This window comes from Saccopteryx bilineata, chromosome 4 (genome assembly GCF_036850765.1).
Source record: "Saccopteryx bilineata isolate mSacBil1 chromosome 4, mSacBil1_pri_phased_curated, whole genome shotgun sequence".
Taxonomy (NCBI): Eukaryota; Metazoa; Chordata; class Mammalia; order Chiroptera; family Emballonuridae; genus Saccopteryx; species Saccopteryx bilineata.
Genome location: NC_089493.1, coordinates 278052560 through 278074671, shown reverse-complemented (window position 1 = coordinate 278074671; position 22112 = coordinate 278052560). Strand labels below are relative to the sequence as shown.

The 22112-nt window shown below is 40.6% G+C and overlaps 1 protein-coding gene across 3 annotated transcripts in view; it reads left to right on the top strand.

Annotated features, from left to right (window-relative positions):
* SHISA9 (shisa family member 9) overlaps positions 1-22112 on the top strand; it is a 308294-nt gene that overhangs the window by 5487 nt on the left and 280695 nt on the right. For all 3 annotated transcript variants that reach the window (XM_066274824.1, XM_066274823.1, XM_066274822.1), the window contains exon 2: positions 8955-9082. In XM_066274824.1, coding sequence (XP_066130921.1) covers positions 8955-9082 — 128 coding nt within the window. The remainder of the gene's footprint in view (positions 1-8954; positions 9083-22112) is intronic.

Genomic DNA, 22112 nt, shown 5'->3' with positions numbered 1-22112 from the left:
GCCACTTAGTAGCTGTGTGACCTTGGGAAAGATATTGATGTCTCTGAGTCTCAGGTTCTTTCTTGACTATGTCAAGAAAATGAGATAATGATGATCCTTATGTCATTGAGACTGGGCTTGGAAAGCTCTTAGAACAGGGCCTGTCATAGGACACTGCTCGGTGACTATTACCCTTTTGTTATTGTCCTTATCGTTGGACTTTTCTACCTCTTGTCTACTGAAGGGGGGGGTAATGTTGTAGTCTAGAATTCAGTTCTAGCCTTTGTTCTGCTATATATATTTAGCCATGTGACATTGACCAAGTCTCATAATGTCTCTGGACTTGCATTTAATCTTAGCAGGAGGGGGCAGGTTCAGGATAGGAGAGAAGATCTATGTATGACTACAAAAATGCATCGCAAATTGTTGCCATAGGTGATGGTGAAGAACCTTTGCTAATTTAAAGGACCTGGTTTTGCTATTTTGCCATAAGCTTGTGGGTAAATTCTCATTCAATTTCACATTGCTCCCCAGTGCAGCAGGCTGTCTGACAGCCTTACTTTTAAGAGGTGCAGATGACCTTCCAGGAGGGTCAACAAGTGCCTAGTGAGTGGAGGGAGTGGATTGCAATTCCAACTCAAACACTGTATGGCCAGAACAGAGGTCTTTGACCACTAGGCTGCACTGCCTTAGAGCACAGACATGCAGGACTTCAGGCTTGTCAAATCACAAAGAACTGCCTGATACCCTGCAATGCCAACGCGTGCATCAGAGCCTGATCAAGGAGCCGCTGGAAGAGCAAGACTAACAATGTGGTCTGCACCTACCCTGGGCAAGGCCAGCCCTCTTGGAAGAGGCACTGATGAGAAATGACAGTGGGGCAGGAACAGGCATTTGAAGCCAGTAGGGACCATGTGGCATTATTTTGCCCACTTTCAGACAGAATCATAACTCCAAGTGGCAAATGACATAGCACAGTGTCTTGTATTTCAAACATGCTTCAGAGGAGCCAGAGTCCCTTGCAAAGAAATGGAATCAGGTGATAAATGTCCCTCCTTTCCTTTACTGTTCTCTCTTCTATGGACTTCCCTTCCACTTCCCTTTTTCCTGACTTCTGTGGTTATCCTCTAGCTTCAACCAGCTCCTCCTGCTGGAGAAGGCCATACCTGCGTGCACTGTTGGCCACAGAAAAGTCTCCAGGTTGTTTTTCTTTGCAGGATATGGTTGCTTCTCTTTGGGCACTAAATCCTTTCGTTTGAAAAATCACCTTTATGGGGGTATAGCTTATACAATAAAATGAACACATTTTAAGCATACAGTTCGATGAGTTTTGACCAATGTTTACACCGTGTAACTACTGCTCTAGAAAGTTATCTTGTACCCATGGCTCTTGCATTCTTGAAAAATAAATGATGCTTCTGGGGCAAGAGAAACTGCTCAGGAATCCTATCAAGTGTTTACGAGTCAGATATAAATTAGACCCTGGAACCCCCTGGATGCTTTGAAAGTGAGAAGCTGGGACTCTGAGCTCTGTTCAGAAATGTTGGGGTCCCTTATTTGCTCACAACTGGAAAAAAAAGAGATGCAGCCTTTGTTGTTGTGGTGGTTCCTTAAATAGGTCAAGCTCATCACCACCTTGTAGCTGATTGTGTTGGCGTGGCTCAAATTCTTATGCGTTGGACTTTATGTGGCTGGCCCCTCCTCATCATTCAGGTCTTAGCTCAAATGTCACCTTTGAGAAGCTGTCCCTGACCACCCGGAATAAGTTACTGCTGTCCCTCGCCCCCTCCTGCCCATCACTCAGTGTTATTTGGTTCATTTCACATTACCGTCTAGAATTAACTTACTAATTTACTGTTTTAAGAGTTTATTATCTGTCTCCTTCCATTACTGTCCACATTAAGGAGCACAAGGACACTAACCATCTTTTCCACTGTTCCATCCTGAGTGCCTAGAACAGTATCTGGCATGTAGAATTTCTGGTTTCTAACATCCTGGTTTGTATGATATAGGAAGTTTCTTCTCATTCACTCATTCATTTGTTCATTCATATACTTATTCAATAGGTATTTACTGAGTACCTATGGAATACACAGCACTATGCTAAGAACTGTCATAGAATAATTAATAGTATAGACACAATCCCTGCCCCCACAGACCTAACAGTTGAATGGAGGGAGACAGATAACACACAAGTAGATTTACAAGTAAGTTGATACTAGGTTGAACCTTATGAAATTGCCAGTATTCAATCAGCTTTGACCTCAAAAATGGCAATATTTCAATATAACTGTCCTATAGTAGTTTCTTCCATAGGTAGCTGTATCAGTCAAGGTTCTCCAGAGAAACAATATATATATATATAAAGAGATTTCTTATATGGAATTTCCATTGACAAGTCCAAAATCTGTAGAGCCAAGGCCCAAATGGTTTGTGTCTGAAGGCTGCTGGAGTTCCAGAAAGAACCTGTCTCAATTTGAAGATCATTCTCTCTTACTCTGGAGGGTCAGCCTTCTGTTCTAATCATGCCTCCAGTTGATTGGGTAAGGCCCACCTACATTATGGAGGGCAATCTGCTTAACTGGCTCTATCAATTCAAATGTTAATCTCACTTACTAACAAGGAAAATAAAGACAGATTCATCCATACAGAGCTGGCTGAGAGCTGATGGGGGTGGGGCTGGGTGAGGGAGGTGGAAGGATTGAGCAAAAAAGGACACACACACACACAAACACTTATGAACACTGTGGAGATTGCCAGGAGGGAAGCAGGTGGAGGAGGCTAAGGAGAGATAAGTGGTGATGGATGAAGACTTGACTTGGGCTTTGAATGTGCAATAGGGTGTACAGAGATGTGCTGTAGAATCGGGTATCTGAAACCTGCATAATTATGTTAACTAGTGTCACCCTAATAAATTCAACTGAAAAAAAAGAAGGAATAATAGAAAAAAAATGTTAATTTTATTCAAAGGCATACTTTCAGACAGATCCGAATAACATTTGACCAAATATTTGGGCACCCCGTGGCCCAGTCAAGCTGAGACATGAAATTTACCATCATAATACCTTCCGAATCTTGCTACTGCGGCATCTCCATCACTTGGGGGATTGAGCAGAATCTCAGGTCCTCCCTCAGACTTACTGAAACAGAATCCGCAGTTTCACAAGATCCCTAGGTAATACTAATGCATGCGAAAGTTTGAGAAGCACCCAAACTATATGCCACAAATAAATGCTCAGTGTTTGGGCATTTGGCTTGCAGCATGTGGTTGGTTCTTCCCATTGTCTAATTCATTACATCTTTTGATACATCTCTATTTGTAGCGTGCTTTTTAGCATGCATCCCAATATATACACATTTGTTTTACTAATAAGCATATGTACACATTCCAGTGAACAATGATTAGGTACATTATGAAGCATACATAAAGGCAGAAGTTTTAAACTGAGCTGAAGGTGAAATACTTTTAAATTTGTTACTCATCATGATGACTTCATGCAACCATTAGCTACAATTTCAAAGCATGATATAAATTGAGGGTGGTGTTAGTAAATCAATCCATATTTTGATTATTCCTCAAGAGAGTTTTTATTATTTTGGGTTGACTTCATTTTGATCTGAATAGACCCTCATTATTTTAACCTTGTGAGAAGCTGTTGAAAAGAAAGAAAAAGTCAGCTTTATTGTTTTCTCGTGCTTGCCTTATCACTATTTTGGGCGGGCTTTGATTTTGTTATGGGGGCTATTTTAAAGCCACATGTATTCTTAGTGATACATAGTTAGTTTAGTTAAAACTGAATAGTTCACCTGTATATCCCATTTAAGGGTTCACATAACTGTAATACAGGCTGCTGCTTCATTGGTTCAAGATTCCTGATTCTCACCATTTGATGTGGGTGTTCCAACTTAGGGCACCAACATCAATTCATGTATTTTTTTTTTACAGTGATAAAGAGAGAGTCAGAGAGAGGGATAGATAGGGACAGACAGGAAGAGAGAGAAATGAGAAGCATCAATTCTTCGCTGCAGGACCTTAGTTGTTCACTGATTGCTTTCTCACATATGCCTTGACTAGGGGCTACAGCAGACCAAGTGACCCCTTGCTCAAGTCAGTGACCTTGGGCTCAAGCTGGTGAGCCTTGCTCAAACCAGATGAGTTCACGCTCAAGCTGGTGACCTCAGGGTCTCGAACCTGGGTCCTCTGCATCCCAGTCCGATGCTCTATCCACTGTGCCACCGCCTGGTCAGGCATCAATTCATATATTAAGTCAATTTCTCATTTTTAATGACTAACGGACATATACAGAAGTTCTCATATTTCCTCTCCCTATGTCAAATCATTTTCTGAAGTTTCTGGAGTGAGTCAACCACATCTGGAAGACTCCTTGTCCAGATGTGGAGGTCTCTAAGAATTTGTGTCTCTGTTGCATGCTTTAGGAAGGTCTGCCTCGGGCACAAGTGTCCTTGGCTTTTAGGCCGCATTTTCACAAATTTTGGGATTCAGGAGAAGACCAGGGGATCTGCAGATGGCAGTGCTGGCCAAGTTCATGGTACCTATCCTGATTACTTTTACAATCCTCTTGAAAACCTGAGCACTTTGGAATTGGGGGTGGGGATGCTTTACAGAATCTGGTGAAAGCTATGGCTTCTTGTTAGAGAAAATGCACACATAAAATTTCCATTCAATTCCAGATAAGTTCACTATTCCCCTGAAGCTTATGTAAACAACCTGTTTAGAAGGTAGAGGCATCTGCTCTTTGTCTCAGATGTTCCTACCCTGCAGCCCCATTTAGTTTCAGATCCTGTTACTGCACGGAGGTGAGAAGAGGCCTGAACTCTGACTTCAGAGACATTCAGCTCTGCGTCCCAGTTCTCTGATGATTAGCTGGGTTATGTGGGCACTTTTTTACTCTATAAAATGGGTATAATAATCCTCACCTTGGAATAACCTCCTCTTTGTTTGCCACCTTTCAGCTTTTTAGACCTTCTTGTTTGTTCCTCAGATATCTTAACTCTTTTCTGTCTCAGGGCCTTTGCACTTGCTGCTCCCTCTGCCTGGAATGTTCTTTCCATCATCTTTTTGTAACCAACTCCTTTTTACCATTTGGGGCTCAACCCAAATGTTGCCTCTTCAAACAGTCTTTTCCTGATCACTTTGTAATAATTTTTTTAAAAAGTATACAATTAAGTGGCTTTTAGTATATTCACAAAGTTGAGCAACATCACCACTATCTAATTCTAGAACATTTTTATCATCCTATAAATAAACCCCTTACTCTTCCAATGTCCCATAAAAATCTACCATCTTAACCATTTTGATTTGTATAATTCAGTGCTTTCTTTATATATCAGCACCTCAGCTATCTAATTTCAGAACATTTTTATTATCCCAAAGAGAAAGTCCAAATACATTAAACAGTCACTCCCCAATCCTCCCTCTGTCAGCTTCTGTCTCTATAGGCTTGCCTATTCTGAACACTTCATATAAATGAAATCATACCATATGTGGCTTTTTGTGTCTGGCTTCTTTCACTGAGCATAATGTTTCCAAGTTCCATTATTCTTGTTGCAGATATCAGTACTTCATTCCTTTTCATGGCTGAATAACGTTCTGTTTCATATAATAATAATGAATATCCATTTTGGATATTCATTCATTAGTTGATTTGGGTTGTTTCTGCTTTTGGGCTATTGTAGATAGGGCCTCCATGCACCAGTCTCTCTTGATCATGTTACTGTTTTATTTACTTAATTTTGGCAGCCCTTTTCTATTTATTTAGCGCATATATTACACATCTATTTTTTTTTATCCTCTTCCCTAGAATGTAAGCACCACAAAGGCAGTGATCCTGTCCACCTTGGACACTGCTGTATTCCCAGGGCCTTGAATAGTGCCTGGCACACGGTAGGCAATAGATAGCTGAGGGAGTGAATGTATGCATGAATGGGGACTATTGTTGTCTTGTTCTTAGCAGACTCAGTCTTTACCTCTAATGCATGTGGGAGGTCTGCTGTGTTTACCGGAGTCTCTCTTTCTCTCTCACATCTGACACTTCTCACCAGCCATGCTTCTTGGCCCATTGTCCCATTGTCCCATGAGCAACCGTTCTCCCAAGATCGGGACCTCTCTACCCTCACCCAGTCTCAAACTTGACTGTGCAGCAGACTCACAGGGAGGGCCTGTGAAAACACAGATAGCTGGGCCCAACGCCTGGGGTTTCTGAGTCAGCAGATCTGGGTGGATCTGAACATTTGCATTTTAACAAGTCCCCAGGTGATACTCTTGCTGTTGGTGGCAGTCCCCTGTTTGAAAATCTCTGCGAAGGTGGGGTAGATTTCAGCAGCTAGGCTGGGTCCACAGAGTTCATAGGTGTGTGTAGGCATTACCCAAACAACTCATCTTCCTTCTCTACCGCCTTTGATTTGAACTCAGAGGGTTCTAGTTAGTTAAGAGCATCTAGATCAGTGGTTCTCAACCTTTCTAATGCCGTGACCCCGCAATACAGTTCCTCATGTTGCGGTGACCCCAAACCAAAAAATAATTTTGGTGGCTACTTCATAACTGTAATTTTGCTACAGTTATGATTCGGAATGTAAAGACCTGATATGCATTATGTATTTTCCGATGGCTTTAGGCGACCCCGCCGGGGTCGTGACCCATAGGTTGAGAACCGCTGATCTATTGTAGATAGATCCTAAAACATGGCAGTATCACCTGCGTGTGCACAGAGAAGCTCTCTCTGTGGTCTGAGAGGGGCGTGCATGACAGTGTTTACTGCAGTGTTTATAGAGGCAGGATGTTAGTGACCATCGAGGTGTCCATAATTAGGGAAATGGACAAGCAGGGCCGGTGTCCTGCTGGTTTGCAACCAAACAACTAGATGTTTATAGCTGGCATCCATTCTGATTGGTCAGTTCCTCTGCCAGGCTAGTTGTTGTACATTGAGACTGTTATTACTACTAGAGTAAATATGGGGGTCGCATGTGTTGTGATGCAAGTATAAGACACACACACATATATAGTAAAAACTACAATATTATATACTTTTTTGAGGCTATTCATATATCTATTTAGAGGGTAAATAGAGAGGAAAAAGTGTGTTGGTGAGGTCTAACCTTGGGCACAACACCTGTTTGACAGTTGTCTGTGCTCTGTGTATATGCAAACACTGAACTTTTCTGTAAGCTTACATTTAATAGTGAAGGTTGATGTTATGGGTCGAATCATGTCCCCTCAAGAAGACATCGAAGTCCTAACACTTCATATAATGTGATCTTCTTTGGAAATAAGATAGTTGCGGATGTAGTTAGTTAAGATGATGTCATACTGGAGTAGGGTGGACCCCTAATCCAATACGACTGGTGTCCTTAAAGAATACTCATTGAAGACAGAGACACAGTGAGAGCACTCTAAGGTGGAGGCAGATGAGAGTGGCGCAGCTGTAAACCAAAAGATGAATACCAAAGATGTCTAGAAAACTATTGGAAGCTAGGAAGAGACAAGGAAGGACTCCTTGGTAGGTTCTGGAAGGAGCATGGCTTGGCTAACATCTTGATCTTGGACTTTTGGCCTCCAGAACTGTGAGACAATATTTGTCTGTTATTGTAAGCCACCTCATTTGTGGCATGTTGTCACAGCAGTCCTATGAAACTAATACAGTCACTTTGACACCTCCCAAATGGTTTTCTTATTTATAAAATAGTACTGATAAGAATATTGACCAGCTCTGGTTGGTTAGCTCAGTGGATAGAGTGTCAGCCTGGTGTGTGGACATCCCAGGTTTGATCCCCAGTCAGGGCACACATGAGAAGTGACTGTCAGCTTCTCAACACTTCCCTCTCCCCCTTCTCTCTCTTTTCCTCTCATAGCCAGTGGCTCAATTGGTTCGTGCATCGGCACCAGACTGGGGTTGCTGGTGGATCCAAGGCAGGGAGCATGGAGGAGTCTGTTTCTCTATCTCCCCTCCTCTCACTTAAAAAATAAAATACCGACCCTTTGGTGAGTGTCAAGGAGATTAAACATGATGATAAATGACAAGCACCTGAGACATTGCTGGTGCCCCAGGTCCTGCACTTCCCTCCGTCCCGAGCTACCGATTAAGAGGCGCACCAGGCCTGACCTGTGGTGGCGCAGTGGATAAAGCATCGACCTGGAATGCTGAGGTCACTGGTTCAAAACCCTGCACTTGTCTGGTCAAGGCACATATGGGAGTTGTTGCTTCCAGCTCCTCCCCCTTCTCTCTCTCCTCTCTCTCTCTCTCTCCTCTCTAAAATGAATAAATTAAAAAAATAAGAGGTGCACCAGTATGGGGTGTGTATGGATCACCCCACATCCTCCATAGCTCCAGGAAACCCCATGTGCACAGTGTACAGGACTGTGAATACAGACCCTCAATCAAATCCCTGTGCTACAACTTCCTGCCTGTGTGACGTGACCAGGTTAAGTCACCTCTCTGAGACTTTGTTTACTTGTCTGCAAAGAAAAAGTAATAATCTTCATAAGGTGTTTATAGAGTGTTTAGTGCAATTAAGGCGTAGAATGTAATTAGCATAGCGCCTGGCTTGTGGTAAGTATTCAGTAAATGTTATTCGTTATGAACAGTGGGCCAGTGAGGTACGTGAAGTGTTGGTATCTAACATTAGATATAAGGGGGGGGGACTAAATCTGTGGGGGGCAGACACATTACACGAATTCATCATTTAGTCCCCTCAACAACTCTATGAAGTGGCTACTGCTGTTGGGACACAGCCTTGGCGGGAAGCACGGGGCTCTTCGGCACGGAGTCCCTGTGTTGCCTCTAATTGCACTGCTCTTATTTAGTTACTTGTGTCTTTCTCCTTCTTGTCCCTAACTAGCATGGCGGCTCCTTGAAGTAAAGGACTTTGTCTTTTGTTCACAAGCACAGTGCTCAGAGCACAGCAGATGCCAATCCTTGGGTTTTGAATGAACAGATTTACATTCTTTCTTCTTTCAGGGCCCTTGCAGATGTCATGAGGCCGCAGGGCCACTGCAACACTGACCACATGGAGAGAGACCTCAACATTGTGGTCCACGTGCAGCATTATGAGAACATGGATACCAGAACCCCCATAAATAATCTTCGTAAGTACAACTGTGTGATTCATTTCCAGTCCCACATGGTGACCAAGGCAGTGGTCACGCTTCCAGATTTCCTGGTGTGTGTTTGGGTCCATTAAGCACTTCTCTTTGTTGACTAGTTAGAAGTTGTATTTGCTCTCCCCTGGACGAAGCTGTGTTTGGCATCATCTGAGTTCACGTGGTTTGTATCCCTGTGAAAGAGTGACTCACTCGGTTGATTTCTCACGGCTGGTTCTTTCCGTTAACTAATAGAGCACTTGGTTGGTTCATCTTGGCTGGGTACTTGGTTCATCTTAGATAGTTAATCTGTTAGCCAATGACTCATTTTGTTGGCTCATCTTGATCGGATAATTGGTTAACCAATGGTCCATTTGCTTATTTGTCTGACTCCTGAGGTAGACCAGTTGTGACTCTTAGGTTTTTAGACTGTTTTCAGTAAACAGTTCAGAAGAATTAGATCTATTTTTCATAAAACTAAAGTTTCATAAAAATAATCCTTAAACTACTTTGTGTGTGTGTGTGTGTGTGTGTGTGCATGCACGCGCACATGTGCTTGCACACCTTTGTGTGTTGGAAATTGTAGTTATGTTGTTTTGGGGTGGGTGTGCATGATTCAACAGCAGCAAATTCTATTCTGTTATTCTTTCAAGAAAATAAAGCTGAATTTGTTAATTGTGTTTTATTAATTCTCTGATGGAGCTTACTTAGAGATCTTGGTATGCTCCCAAAGATTTTTTTTTCTTTTCAGAGGTCTGTTTATACAACGTACATTATGGATTTGATATACGGGCTAATGGGAGTGGGGAAAAACAAGATTGTTTAATCTTTGACAGTAATGTCCTACTGACCATGGTTGTTCCTAGCAATTATGTTTTCAAGTAACCCCCACATTAAAGTAATGCAGAGGGTTTGGTTTAAAATAACAAAAGCCAGACAATTTCAAGAGTGCATTTAGTTGTGGCTGGAAGTTCTTAAAAACAGAAACGGTTCTAGCATTGAACTTTTTATAGTCTGGGTCACCTTTGCCGAAGCTCCACTGGTGGGTGTTTTATTTGTTGAGTCATAGTTTGGGTCTGTTTACACATTTTTATGCTTGATTGGTAGTGGAATATGTGTGTGGCATTTGACACGGGTGACACGAGTTCTCTGCTTCTACATGGTGATCATTTTTCATGGCCTTGGGAATGTTACAGTATGTTTGCAAAGTCAATGTTTACACTATTTGAAAATGAGTACCAAGTAGAATGTCTTAGGTTTCATTGTTTTAAATAATTCAACACTATTTATTTATGAAGCAGATCATAAAATGGTATGAGAAAAAGCCACATTTTAGAGCAAATTACACCAGCAATTGGAAGTTTTATGACCACATTTCACAGCCGTAAAAGATATGTTGTGTTGCACAAACTCTGACATGGCAATTACTGTGTCCAATTCAGGCTCCAATGGAAACGAGAGCATTCTCTTTTAGACGGTACTGGGAAATAAGTTGAACCTATGTGTATGTGGTCCTAAACATCCCAAGTAGGTGAATATGATCATGGAGTAGACAACGCTGAAATGGTGCTGAGTCCATGGCTATAGAGGGTAGTAGGTGAATGTGATCATGGAGTAGATAACACTGAAATGGTGCTGAGTCCATGGCTATAAGGGGTAGTAGGTGAATGTGATCATGGAGTAGATAACACTGAAATGGTGCTGAGTCCATGGCTATAAAAGGTAGTAGGTGAATGTGATCATGGAGTAGATAACACTGAAATGGTGCTGAGTCCATGGCTATAAAGGGTAGTAGGTAAATGTGATCATGGAGTAGATAACACTGAAATGGTGCTGAGTCCATGGCTATAAAGGGTAGTAGGTGAATGTGATCATGGAGTAGACAACGCTGAAATGGTACTGAGTCCATGGCTATAGAGGGTAGTAGGTGAATGTGACCATGTAGTAGACAACGCTGAAATGGTGCTGAGTCCATGGCTATAAAGGGGTAGTAGGTGAATGTGATCATAGAGTAGAAAACGCTGAAATGGTGCTGAGTCCATGGCTATAAAGGGTGACTGTTAACAAGTTCCTCATGATGTTTCAGTCTCAAGGATGAGTTTTGAATCAGCACTCATCTGGAATAACGAACTTATTGAAGCCATCCAAGTTTCATCATTTCATCAGGCAAAGTCCAGAATATATGAATGAATCTTGCTTAATAAGGGACTTTTTTTTTTTTCCTTTTAAGTTGTACTGAAATAAATGACTGCTTAGAAATGGGTGTCCAGGCACTGAGTAATTCAGAAATCTCTTGGGATAGGCTAACTTGATTTATTTATAGTTCTTGCTTTTAGTCTATATTTGTGTCTCAGTAATCAGTGTTCTGTTATACCAAGAAACAAATGTGTCTTATAATATTCTACCGGGTGGAACATAGGGGAGAATTTCAGGCATAATGTCACAGTCATTGCGTTTTCTCAAGATCTGCTCCAAATGTTAATTTCATATATTCCTGCTGGGTTGATTCAATTCTTATTTCCTAGAATTCCTGGGAATATTTGGTAAAGAAGACACATGTAGCTTTTCCACAAATTTACATGAATAAGTTTAATTTACATAACTAATTCAGTAGTTGGTAGTAATGATAGATTTTCTTGTGAGAACTTTATTTTTTATTGATTTATAGGAGCTATTTATATGTTACATAAATATGTAAATATAATATAAATATAACAGACGTAAGGAAAAATTTATGTGTTCAGAAGCAGGATTTATTTTGAAGTTTATTAAGAGGATTAGGACTAGATGACTTATTTATTTATTTATTTTTAGATTTTATTTATTGATTTTAGAGAGAGGAGAGAGAGAGAGAGAGAGAGAGAGAGAGAAAGGCAGGGGAGAACGAGGAAGAGAAAGTATGTGCCTTGACTGGGCAAGCCAGGGGTCTTGAACTGCAACCTGAGCATTCCAAGTCAATGCTTTCTCCACTGCACCACCACAGATCAGGCTAGATGACTTAAATTTATCAGTTATTAGAGGCTCAAGAAGCCAAGCAGAGAGCAGAGTTCACTTTGACCAATAGAGAAGTAGGAGAGAAGAAATTTATTCTAATAACTGGAAAGCTAGACCAGCTTTTGATGCCAGAATTAGAATGTACTTATTAAATATGAAAGCCTTTTCTGGACATTATAGAAGCTACAAGCGTTCACTATTACAGAAAATAGAAAGAAAGATATGTCTGCTTGTGATACACAGAGAAGGGGCACCTCATGCTATTTTTAAGGTGTTCTTCACTAACCATCCAAGTTATCAGGTTTGATTGGGAACTCAATGGTCCCAACTTAAATATCATTTTCATTTCTATTCAATAACACACTCGACATTGCTTTAAGAGAATATGTAATCATCTCCATCTATTCTCTCCCCTCATCTTCTTAATGCCAATGTTCTGTCACATTCTGATCTTTCCTTTGTGCTCGGGTCAAATGCTAAGAGACTCAAAAGTCAGTGTAGAAGTATGAATATTTAGAAGGAGGGGCTCGGAGAAAGACTAGGGTGAAGTCACAGAGGGAAGAGAAAGGTTCAGTCTGGGGACATTTTTGCCAACCTTTCTTTATACACTTCCTACAGTTGATTTTTCTGGTGATAGGCAGGACTTGCTTCTCTTTCTGAAGATGAATTTTTTTTCTTCAGCCGATGCTGTTCATGTTCTTTCCAGCCATTCAGTGGTATTGCCTAAAAATATTTAGTCTGATAATCAAAAGGGCCTCGACCCCTTTGATGAACAGGATGTAGATTCAGATGAGATAGTGATTTTCTGCAAATGCTCCTTGGCTTCTGTATAATTACAGTTTGCTTCTGAAGGCACATTCTGTCCCCAAGTACTGTGCATGTACTGTCTCCCCCCCACCCCAACCTCCCTGCCTGCCAGTGACAACACCCCCCCCTTTGGGAGTGGGGGGTAAATATAAGTTCCCATCAGTTTCACAGATCAGAAATGTGAGTGAGGGGCTACGGATACAGCAGTACAACCTGGACCAACATTTCACAGCTCCGTGGTGTGAACAGCAGACTTTTTTTTTTAAGTAAAATTTTAATTTTGCAATAGTTTTATATTTACAGAGAAGCTGCAAAGAGAGTACACAGAGTTCTGTGTACTCCTCCCCCACTCTCTCCCACTGTGAACCTCTTACATTACTATGGTACACTTGTGAAAACCAAGAAATACAACATTAGTACATTATTTTTAGCTAGCCTGGAGATATTTGAATTTCACTAGTTTCTTCACTAATGTCTTTTGCTGTTCCAGGATCCAATCCAGGATACTACATTATATTTAGTACAGCAAACTTGGTAGTAGAATTCTGGTTGTGCTGTATTGTTTAATGATGTAGTAAAGACTGAAAACAAATACTAAATAAGGTGGCAGCAATTACAAAGACTTTATTTCCAGGGTATTAAAGAAATGTGTCGGAGTGTCTATGAAAACAACCATGTAAAATTATTCACCTGGTCTGCTTTGGCATGGAACCAGCTGCTGTCCTGCCTGTGTTCTCACATATGTGCCCTCGGGACATATGTTCCATGCAAACAGATGACCCCTCTTTGAAATAGGGTTGACATTATGGAAGAAAGTATGGTGGTTCCTCAAAAAACTGAAAATAGAACTACCTTATGACCCAGCAATCCCTCTACTGGGTATATACCCCCAAAACTCAGAAACATTGATACGCAAACACACATGCAGCCCCATGTTCATTGCAGCATTGTTCACAGTGGCCAAGACATGGAAACAACCAAAAAGCCCATCAATAGATAACTGGATAAAGAAGATGTGGCACATATACACTATGGAATACTACTCAGCCATAAGAAATGATGACATCGGATCATTTACAGCAAAATGGTGGGATCTTGATAACATGATACGAAGTGAAATAAGTAAATCAGAAAAAACCAGGAACTGCATTATTCCATATGTAGGTGGGACATAAAAGTGAGACTTAAGAGACATTGATAAGAGTGTGGTGGTTACAGGCAGAGGGGGGAGAGGGAAAGGGAAAGGGGGAGGGGGAGGGGCACAAAGAAAACTAGATAGAAGGTGACAGAGGACAATCTGACTTTGGGTGATGGGTAAGCAACATAATTGAACGACAAGATAACCTGGACATGTTATCTTTGAATATATGTATCCTGATTTATTGATGTCACCCCATTAAAAAAATAAAATTATAATAAAAAAAAGAAAAAAAAAGAAATAGGGTTGATGGCACACTGTTTATTTTATTTTATTTATTTTATTTTTAAAGATTTTATCTATTCATTATAGAGAGGGGGGAGAGAGAGAGAGAGAGAGAGAGAGAGAGAAAGAGAAGGGGGGGGGGAGCAGAAAGCATCAACTCCCATATGTGCCTTGACCAGGCAAGCCCAGGGTTTTGAACTGGCAACCTCAGTGCTTCCAGGTTGACACCCTATCCACTGCGCCACCACAGGTCAGGCTACACTGTTTATTTTAAAGCATAATCTGAGCAAGTGAGGTCTCACCCCAAACTGAGGAGCAATGCTGGCAGCATTTTAGGACACACAATCCACAAGAAAGACCAGGCTATGCTTTTAGCCTCATGTACTCCCACTGCCCCCGGGACCACTCCCAAGTGTATTGACAAGGAACCAGATGACAAGCAGATCCACGGTGAAGCTTCTGAAGATGTCGTACAGCCCATACCTAGAGCCAGATGGATTTTCTTTCATTTGTCCGTAGTTACCAAGGCACTTGGATGTCCTATGCTTGACTTTTGGAGATTTTTTTTTTTAATTGCGGAGAATATTCTAGTCAGAGATGGCAAAAGGGTAAATGTAAATAGAAGAGTGTACAAGAGTAAAAATGATGTAAAATAGTGTAATATTAACAGCAACTTAGCATTCTAAACCTCAACACATCGAGTCGTCAGAACCTTATTATGTTAGTACCATTACTTTTATCGTCATAAGGATGGAAAGCTGAGGCTCAGAGAGGTTAAGTGGCTTGTCCCAAGTCCATAAAGCTACTAAATAATGGAACTAGATTTAAACAGCGCAGGTAACACTCCAAGGTCGGTGTCTGTAACCACTGTACCACATGACCTTTCTTTGTAGTGCCGGTGTTTGCAGAATAGGATCATCTTCCCCTCGGAGTCAGAGAAAGTCGTTAAAGGATATGCTAAGTGGACCAAAAGATCTATCGGCACTCCAGAAAATGGCTGTTTCCAAAATATACCCCATTGTCTTACTGTCTTGTGATGAGTTCTCTCTTAGGAGGAATAATAACTAACATTCATTGAGCATTTGCTATTTGCACGACACTGTGTGCTGAAGCTTTGAATGTATTAGATCATTTCATAGTCCAAACAACCCACCAACAGTCGGCTCATTCTTACCTCCATTCCTCTGTTCCACATGGGGTCTTTGCACATGCTGGGCTTTCTGCCACAGCGCACTGCTCCCAGGTCTCGTCCCTTTCCCAGCTGTCCTCCATTGCCACCTCTATCAGAGAGGACTTCTGCATTTACCTAGGCTCCCAAGTCACTGCCTGTTCCCCATGTCCCATTGTCTTCTTCGTAACTTTTGTTCTCTCTGAAATTGTCATACTCATTATGCATGCCTCTTCCACTGCATGAGGGCAAAGGCTTTGTCACAGCTGCACCCCAACTGCAGGGCTGGCTCCAGGCAGCAGCTTCCTACATTTTTGTCCAATGAATGAAAAAGCCTGTGGAAGAGGTGTCATTATTCTTGTTTGATGAAGGAGAAAACTGAGGTTCATGGGAATTAAGAATTAAAGAACTCATCGAACATGATGACTGAGATTTACTTAAAAATCTCCAGGAAAAGATGAAATTATGGGGGATGGTGGATGAAACAAAATGAGGAAAATATTATTGCAGCTAGGTGACCAAATAAAATTATTCTGTTCTATCTTTGTATATATTCGAAACTATCCATAATAAAATGAAAAATCAGAGAACCTGTCCACAATATCAAAGTTAATAGAGGAGCCAGGAGTCAAACCCAGGCCCCTATCTGGTTCCATAGCCTGGATGCACTTGGGTTATCTTTTAGTGACAATCCAAGCTCAGGCAGGGTGGGAATTGGGACCACCTCAGTGACTTCAGTCCATGGAGTGGGTAAAGATAGTATCACTGTTTTCTGCCCTTAATTTGCTAATTGCTGTATCCTTTAATTCACATGGTCCAGAGAGAGAAAATGTGATTGGCTTGTGACCCGCTGATGGCCTGGCTTCCCCAGACCAGCTCTCTGATCCTGGTTCAGTTAGCTGGGTGGAGCACAGTACTGTCAGGACCACAGTGGGGCAGGCTCTCTAAGGAGGTCATGCTCGAGAAGCAGGGTGGGGACAGAGGTTGCATTTGTTTTTTTCACTCCTGTATCTCAGTGCTTGCAAATTATAGTGTTCAAGAGATGTTTATTGAATGAAAAAAAATGCATGCATGCATAAACGAATCTATAGCCCAAGTTCCATGAGAAACCTGGAGGAACTCATTAACAGGACCTTGGAATTTTGAACAGGGAGCTTGGCCAATTCCAGCTCATGTGAGGCTTTAACTCTCTTCTATGAAGCCTCAGCTACAAATACTCCTATTTCTGAAACCAAACAAATATTTTTCCCAGTTGGGCAGGCTAGCTGTTCCATCGGAAGATCTGTGACTAGAGCAGTTTTGGCTCATGGGTCAGTAAACTATAAGAGAAATAAGGATCTGTACTTGATCAACTAAATATTTATACATATGTAGGTTCAGCACAGTAGCCTGAATTGACTTTGTGTGGTTTAGATGAAGAGCTCTGGTTTTCTGTTGAAGTGTTCAGTGTTATAGCTGAGTCTCTGACATGTGGACGCTGATTACTAAACGTGTTCAATATGTCATTGAACTAGTGCGACCAGGGAGTGGGGGATATGGGTTTGGGAGGTAGACATAACCGGACTGGATATCTGCTCTCTCACCTCTTAGCTGTACAATAGTGGAAAAATTAATTTACATCTCTGAAGCTCAGTTTCCCATTCTATACAAGGAGTAAAATAATGTTTCCCTTACAAGATTGTTGTGAGGATTAAATGAATGAACATATAGGAAGTATATACTTAGCTTAATGTTTAGTAACCTAACTGTTGGTGGTTACTATTATTATTTGTGGAATGAGTGAACCTTAGTACTACAGTGGTCTGTCCACCGGGGACAATGACACACATCAGCATGATTTACTGGGCAGTTGTCTTCACAGGGAGAATATTTTCATTCTGTGTGCCAGCTGATAACACAATTTGTGTGTGTGTGGTGTGTGTATTTTTTACTACTAATGATTTTGATGCAAATGAGATGTGAAGAAACTGTCAATTCCTTCCCAAGGAATTGGCTCGAACGGAGCAGCTGTCCCATTCTTAGCCATTTGTTCCTTTTGTCTGTTTTTCTTTTATTTCTATTAAAAACCCATGAGCTTTTGTTCTGCTAGGAATATTAATTTTAATATTTTATTTACCCTGGCAGATACAGCCAATAGAAATCTGTATGGCCACATAAGTGTCTTGCATTTCTACCCAGAGTAGGAGATGATGTGTGTGTGTGTGTGTGTGTGTGTGTGTGTGTGTGTGTACACATGAAAGCATAAAAAATAGAGCCCTTTAAAGAAAAAAAAAACACCACTTTCTGTAAGTCATCTCCTGGGCTCTTTTCAAAAATTGTTACTAATGCTGGCCACATGGTACTGTCTAATTAGATTTGCATTGCCTTTCCAAAGTGCTTGCAACCAGCTGTAGGACTATTTGTAAAGAAAGACTAAGTGCTCATCACAGTGTCTGGTTTAGTTTAAAAGATGCCAAGTTCTGCTCCTTCCACACGAGGGAAAGTCTATCCTTGGACAGAGTTCCTTTGGGAGAGCACTTCTATTTATATATCAGGATTAAACGGTGCAACCTGCCTACAATGTGATTGACACTTAGTGTATATAAAAAAGAGTAACAGAACAGAGTAACACTTTTCTGTACCTACCACATGCATAGATTTTAGCTCCCACAATTCCATGAAATAATTGAAATAGGTATTTGCATCCACATGTTATAGATAAAAAAACTGGCTTAGAGAGTTCAAGAAACTTGCCCAAGGCCACAGAGATATTTGATAAGGAGTTCAGACTCTTGCTGGCTTTAAAACTTGTACACTGTTCATGACCTTTCTCATGTCTTTCCCAAGGACCCGTACTAGGTGATGTACCAGATTATGTCTCTTCTTCTCCTTATTTACTGATTTCCACTAAGAATCACTGCAGTAGACTACACTTATCTTTGAAAATGGATTGACTGAGATAAAGTCACCATTTCTTTCTGGAGGACTCAGATTTTAGCTAATTGTTTGCTTCCTTGTCATTCATATTTCCATTTAATCAATCAACAATTCACTGATATTTATGAAACCCTTGCTATGTGTCAGGCAAAGTGCTAGGAATTGGAGGCATGAGGATAAGTGAGACAAAATTAAGAAATGCCCTCCAGGAGCTCATGATACATCAGGGGATGGGAGAGTAGACCTGTGGTTGCAGGTCAGCAGGATAGGGTAAGTGCAGGGTGCTGGGGAGCATGCAGGGGGCGTCCTCAGAACCCCTGAGGCTGAAGGAGAGGGAAGAGAAATTAAGTCAGGTTTTCCTTGGAAATTGACATTTTATTCTGGAAGAGAAATACTCTCCACAGGTTTATAAGAATCTGAGTGAAAGAAAGCGGAAAAATTTTATGTCCCAAATTTTCTCATCTCTGATAGAAGGTAGAATAATCAATTTTAGAACATAGATCTCTCTTGCAGATCTGATGAGTTTTAAACAAATTGTATAAAGGGAGAAGAGGATTTTTGTTTGGTTAGGGCCACACAGCTTTTGGTAGGAAAATAAAAATGCCATGTCTGACCTGGGAAGATAAAAACTTCAGGAACAGCTATCAGGAGTTGAGTACAGTTTCTTTTCAGAGAACCCTTATTTGGTTAGTTTGCTGTTCTCCAAGATTAGCGTTGTATTGTTTTCTTCTTTTAAAAATAACAGCCAGTATAAAATTAAACAACATAATTTAATCCCTTAATACATATATTAAAATTATTTATAATAAGATTTGAAGAACCTGCCAAAAAAATTCCAATAAGAATTCTCAATAAAATTAATTACAAATTGAAAAGGAAATCCCATTATGTTAGTCCGAGAATGCAGTTAATGAAACTAAATGTAATAATAATCTGAATATTTAATTAAATGGAGACTTAAACTCATTAATTTAGGTATTAGGCCTGGAGTTGTGCTTGTACAAATACTGCCATACTCAAAACAGAGACTGTATTTTATTCATTTAAATCTAGCCCTCTGTCGGGGGAGATGGACCAGCACCTCAAGGATCTGTCCATGGTTTTGAAATACACCCTGAATGTATTACTCAGTTCAAAACAGTAAGAAAAGTTTATCTCAGAATTTTCGAGCTGGAAGGAACTTTAAAACTCACCTTGCCTTTGATTTACCACACTTTTGGTTTAAAGACGATTAAAAATTAAAAAAATAATTGAAGAACTAAAGGACCAACAAAGTGTTAACTTGAAAGAAAGGTAATTATGTAATTAGTAACTACAAAGTACTGTCACCATCGTTTCATACACGATATGGACATTTAACACCAAACATTTAAGAAATAGTTCTCAAAATAAAATATGATTCTAAAGGATAAAAATAAAACTAGTCTCATGAAAAACTCATTTTACCATTCTTATTTATAAATATATATTTATATTTATATATTTAATTTATGTTTTGCACTTCAATCAATGGAAAGTGAGAACACGGATTTCATTTTTGGTAGTCACTGTTCATTCCTTAATTCCTTAAAGAGTTTGGTTATTGAGTGAGTATTTATTGAGCACCAACTATGTGCTAGGTACTGAGGGGTGCTAGAGGTTCAGAGATTAGCAATGTGCATGTATTCATGTATGTATATCTGTATATATCATTTCACAGTGATTATAGTCAGTGCATTCTCTGTTTTGTACAAAATAATGAGACTGAAATCCATGAAAATGTATGGTTTTCTTAAAGTTACACAACCATGAAGGTTTTCAGGTTAATACTGTTTTACAAATATTATTGAACATTTGGGACACAATGACTGATCACAAATACTTTTTGTGTTGGCAATTCTCTGACATGGACTTAAGGATGTGAAAGAAGGGCACTGCTTTACTTTGATGCCTCACCAATTATCTGAAGGAAGCCTTTTGGGATATTCAGATATTCTTGACATTTAACAAAATATTGGATTTCCTAAAGCCCATGAATTGAAAGTTGTGCAAGGGCAGAATGTGGTATTTAATTTACTTTACTGAGTAGGAACAAGGAATGGAAAAAGTACCTCATTCTTCAGAGGTATTATTTGAAAAATTTTAGTGCATGTATTCAAAGTCAAAGAAGGTCATCAATCAAACAATTCTTTATTATCAAGGCTATTGTATCAGCGTGTTTTAAAAAAATTATTTCTTCTTTAAAAATTTTGTTCTTCTAATCAGCTTAGGGGTGGCTAGATTCAGATTCTAGTACTGCTTCTTTAAAACATGTATTATTTTAATTACATGGGTATTATATACATACATGTAATTATAAAAATATTCACATATTCAGATCCTGGTTCTGCTTCTTTGGAACACATATTTATTGTTATTTTCATTACCTGAGTATTAACACTCATACACATAAGTATATAAATCTTCATATAATATGGTACTGAAAATCTTGCTCCTGTCATTGATAATGACCTCTTTATAGATACAAATATGATCTCCTGTTACATAGTTATTAATTCTATGTAAACTAGAATATTTTATTCACTTCAACACAAACTAGGTCAATAACTTTGCCATTGAACTGTTGGAGAGAAAAATCATTTACTGCTAAGGTTGCTAGGAGGATAGAATGTACACTTGGAACTGCTGGGGAACCATCTCACTACCATGAAATAAAAATGTTGTAGAATGCAGAAGTGGAATGAGTTTAGTTCTGATGATATTGTTTGAATTTCTAGATCAATCGTATCTGAAGACATGGGCTTTACAGTGACATAAAAGAATGAATTTCTGAGGGATCAGAGGGTGGTGGAGTAGGTGGAAGTTACACTCACCTCCTCCTAGGACCAAAATGGACTTACAACTAAAATATAGAGAAGTCAACCTGGATAACCAACTGAAGACTGGCTGAAGAGAAGTCTTACAATCAAGGATTTACAGAAGAAGGCATATCAAGACTGGTAAAGAGGAAGGAGATGTGAGCAGAGCTGACCCAGCTATCATGGGTGGCAGCTGGGGTTCCAGAGGGATAGCTCGGTGGCAAAGGTTCTCCCTAAGAAGCCTGGGGTCTCAACCCCAAGCCAGGCTCCCAAGTTCAGAGCACCAGAGTGGGGAAGAGGTTTCCACACAAAACATATGGCTGTTAAAAGCACTGAGGTTTCTGTCTTGTTAGAGAGAGACAAGGGTCTGCTAGAGACACAGGTACCCTCTTAAAGGGCCAACATACACAGTCTCATTTGCAACCACTCACCCTGGGCTCCAGTGGAGGGAAGGTGGAACAGACTAGAGTTGCATGAGGAGACTGGGCTTTGTGACTCTAGGGAAAAAGCTGAAGGGACAGCCACCAGGATCCCTGTGCTGAGTCACTCTCCCACACTGCAGACACCAACTTTTTTTGGGGTGGAGCACTCCTCTCCATATGGCATCAGCCTGGGGGAATGAAATAGCCCCACCCTCTGGATTCCCTGTCACCCCACCCTGTGGAACTTGTGCCTTGCTGAAGAGTCAGCTACCTGGGCTGGGAGTGTAGAGGTCTGGGCAGACTCAGGGGGTGTCAGTGACTGAATGGTGTGGTTATAGGGCTGGGAAGAATCTGAGACAGATTGATTTGTGTGGCTCTGTGATGGGAGGCCCCCCCCCACACAATCCGCCAAGCCTGCCAGCACCTCCCCCTCACAGGAGACCCACTAGCCACATTTTCCCAACTCCTG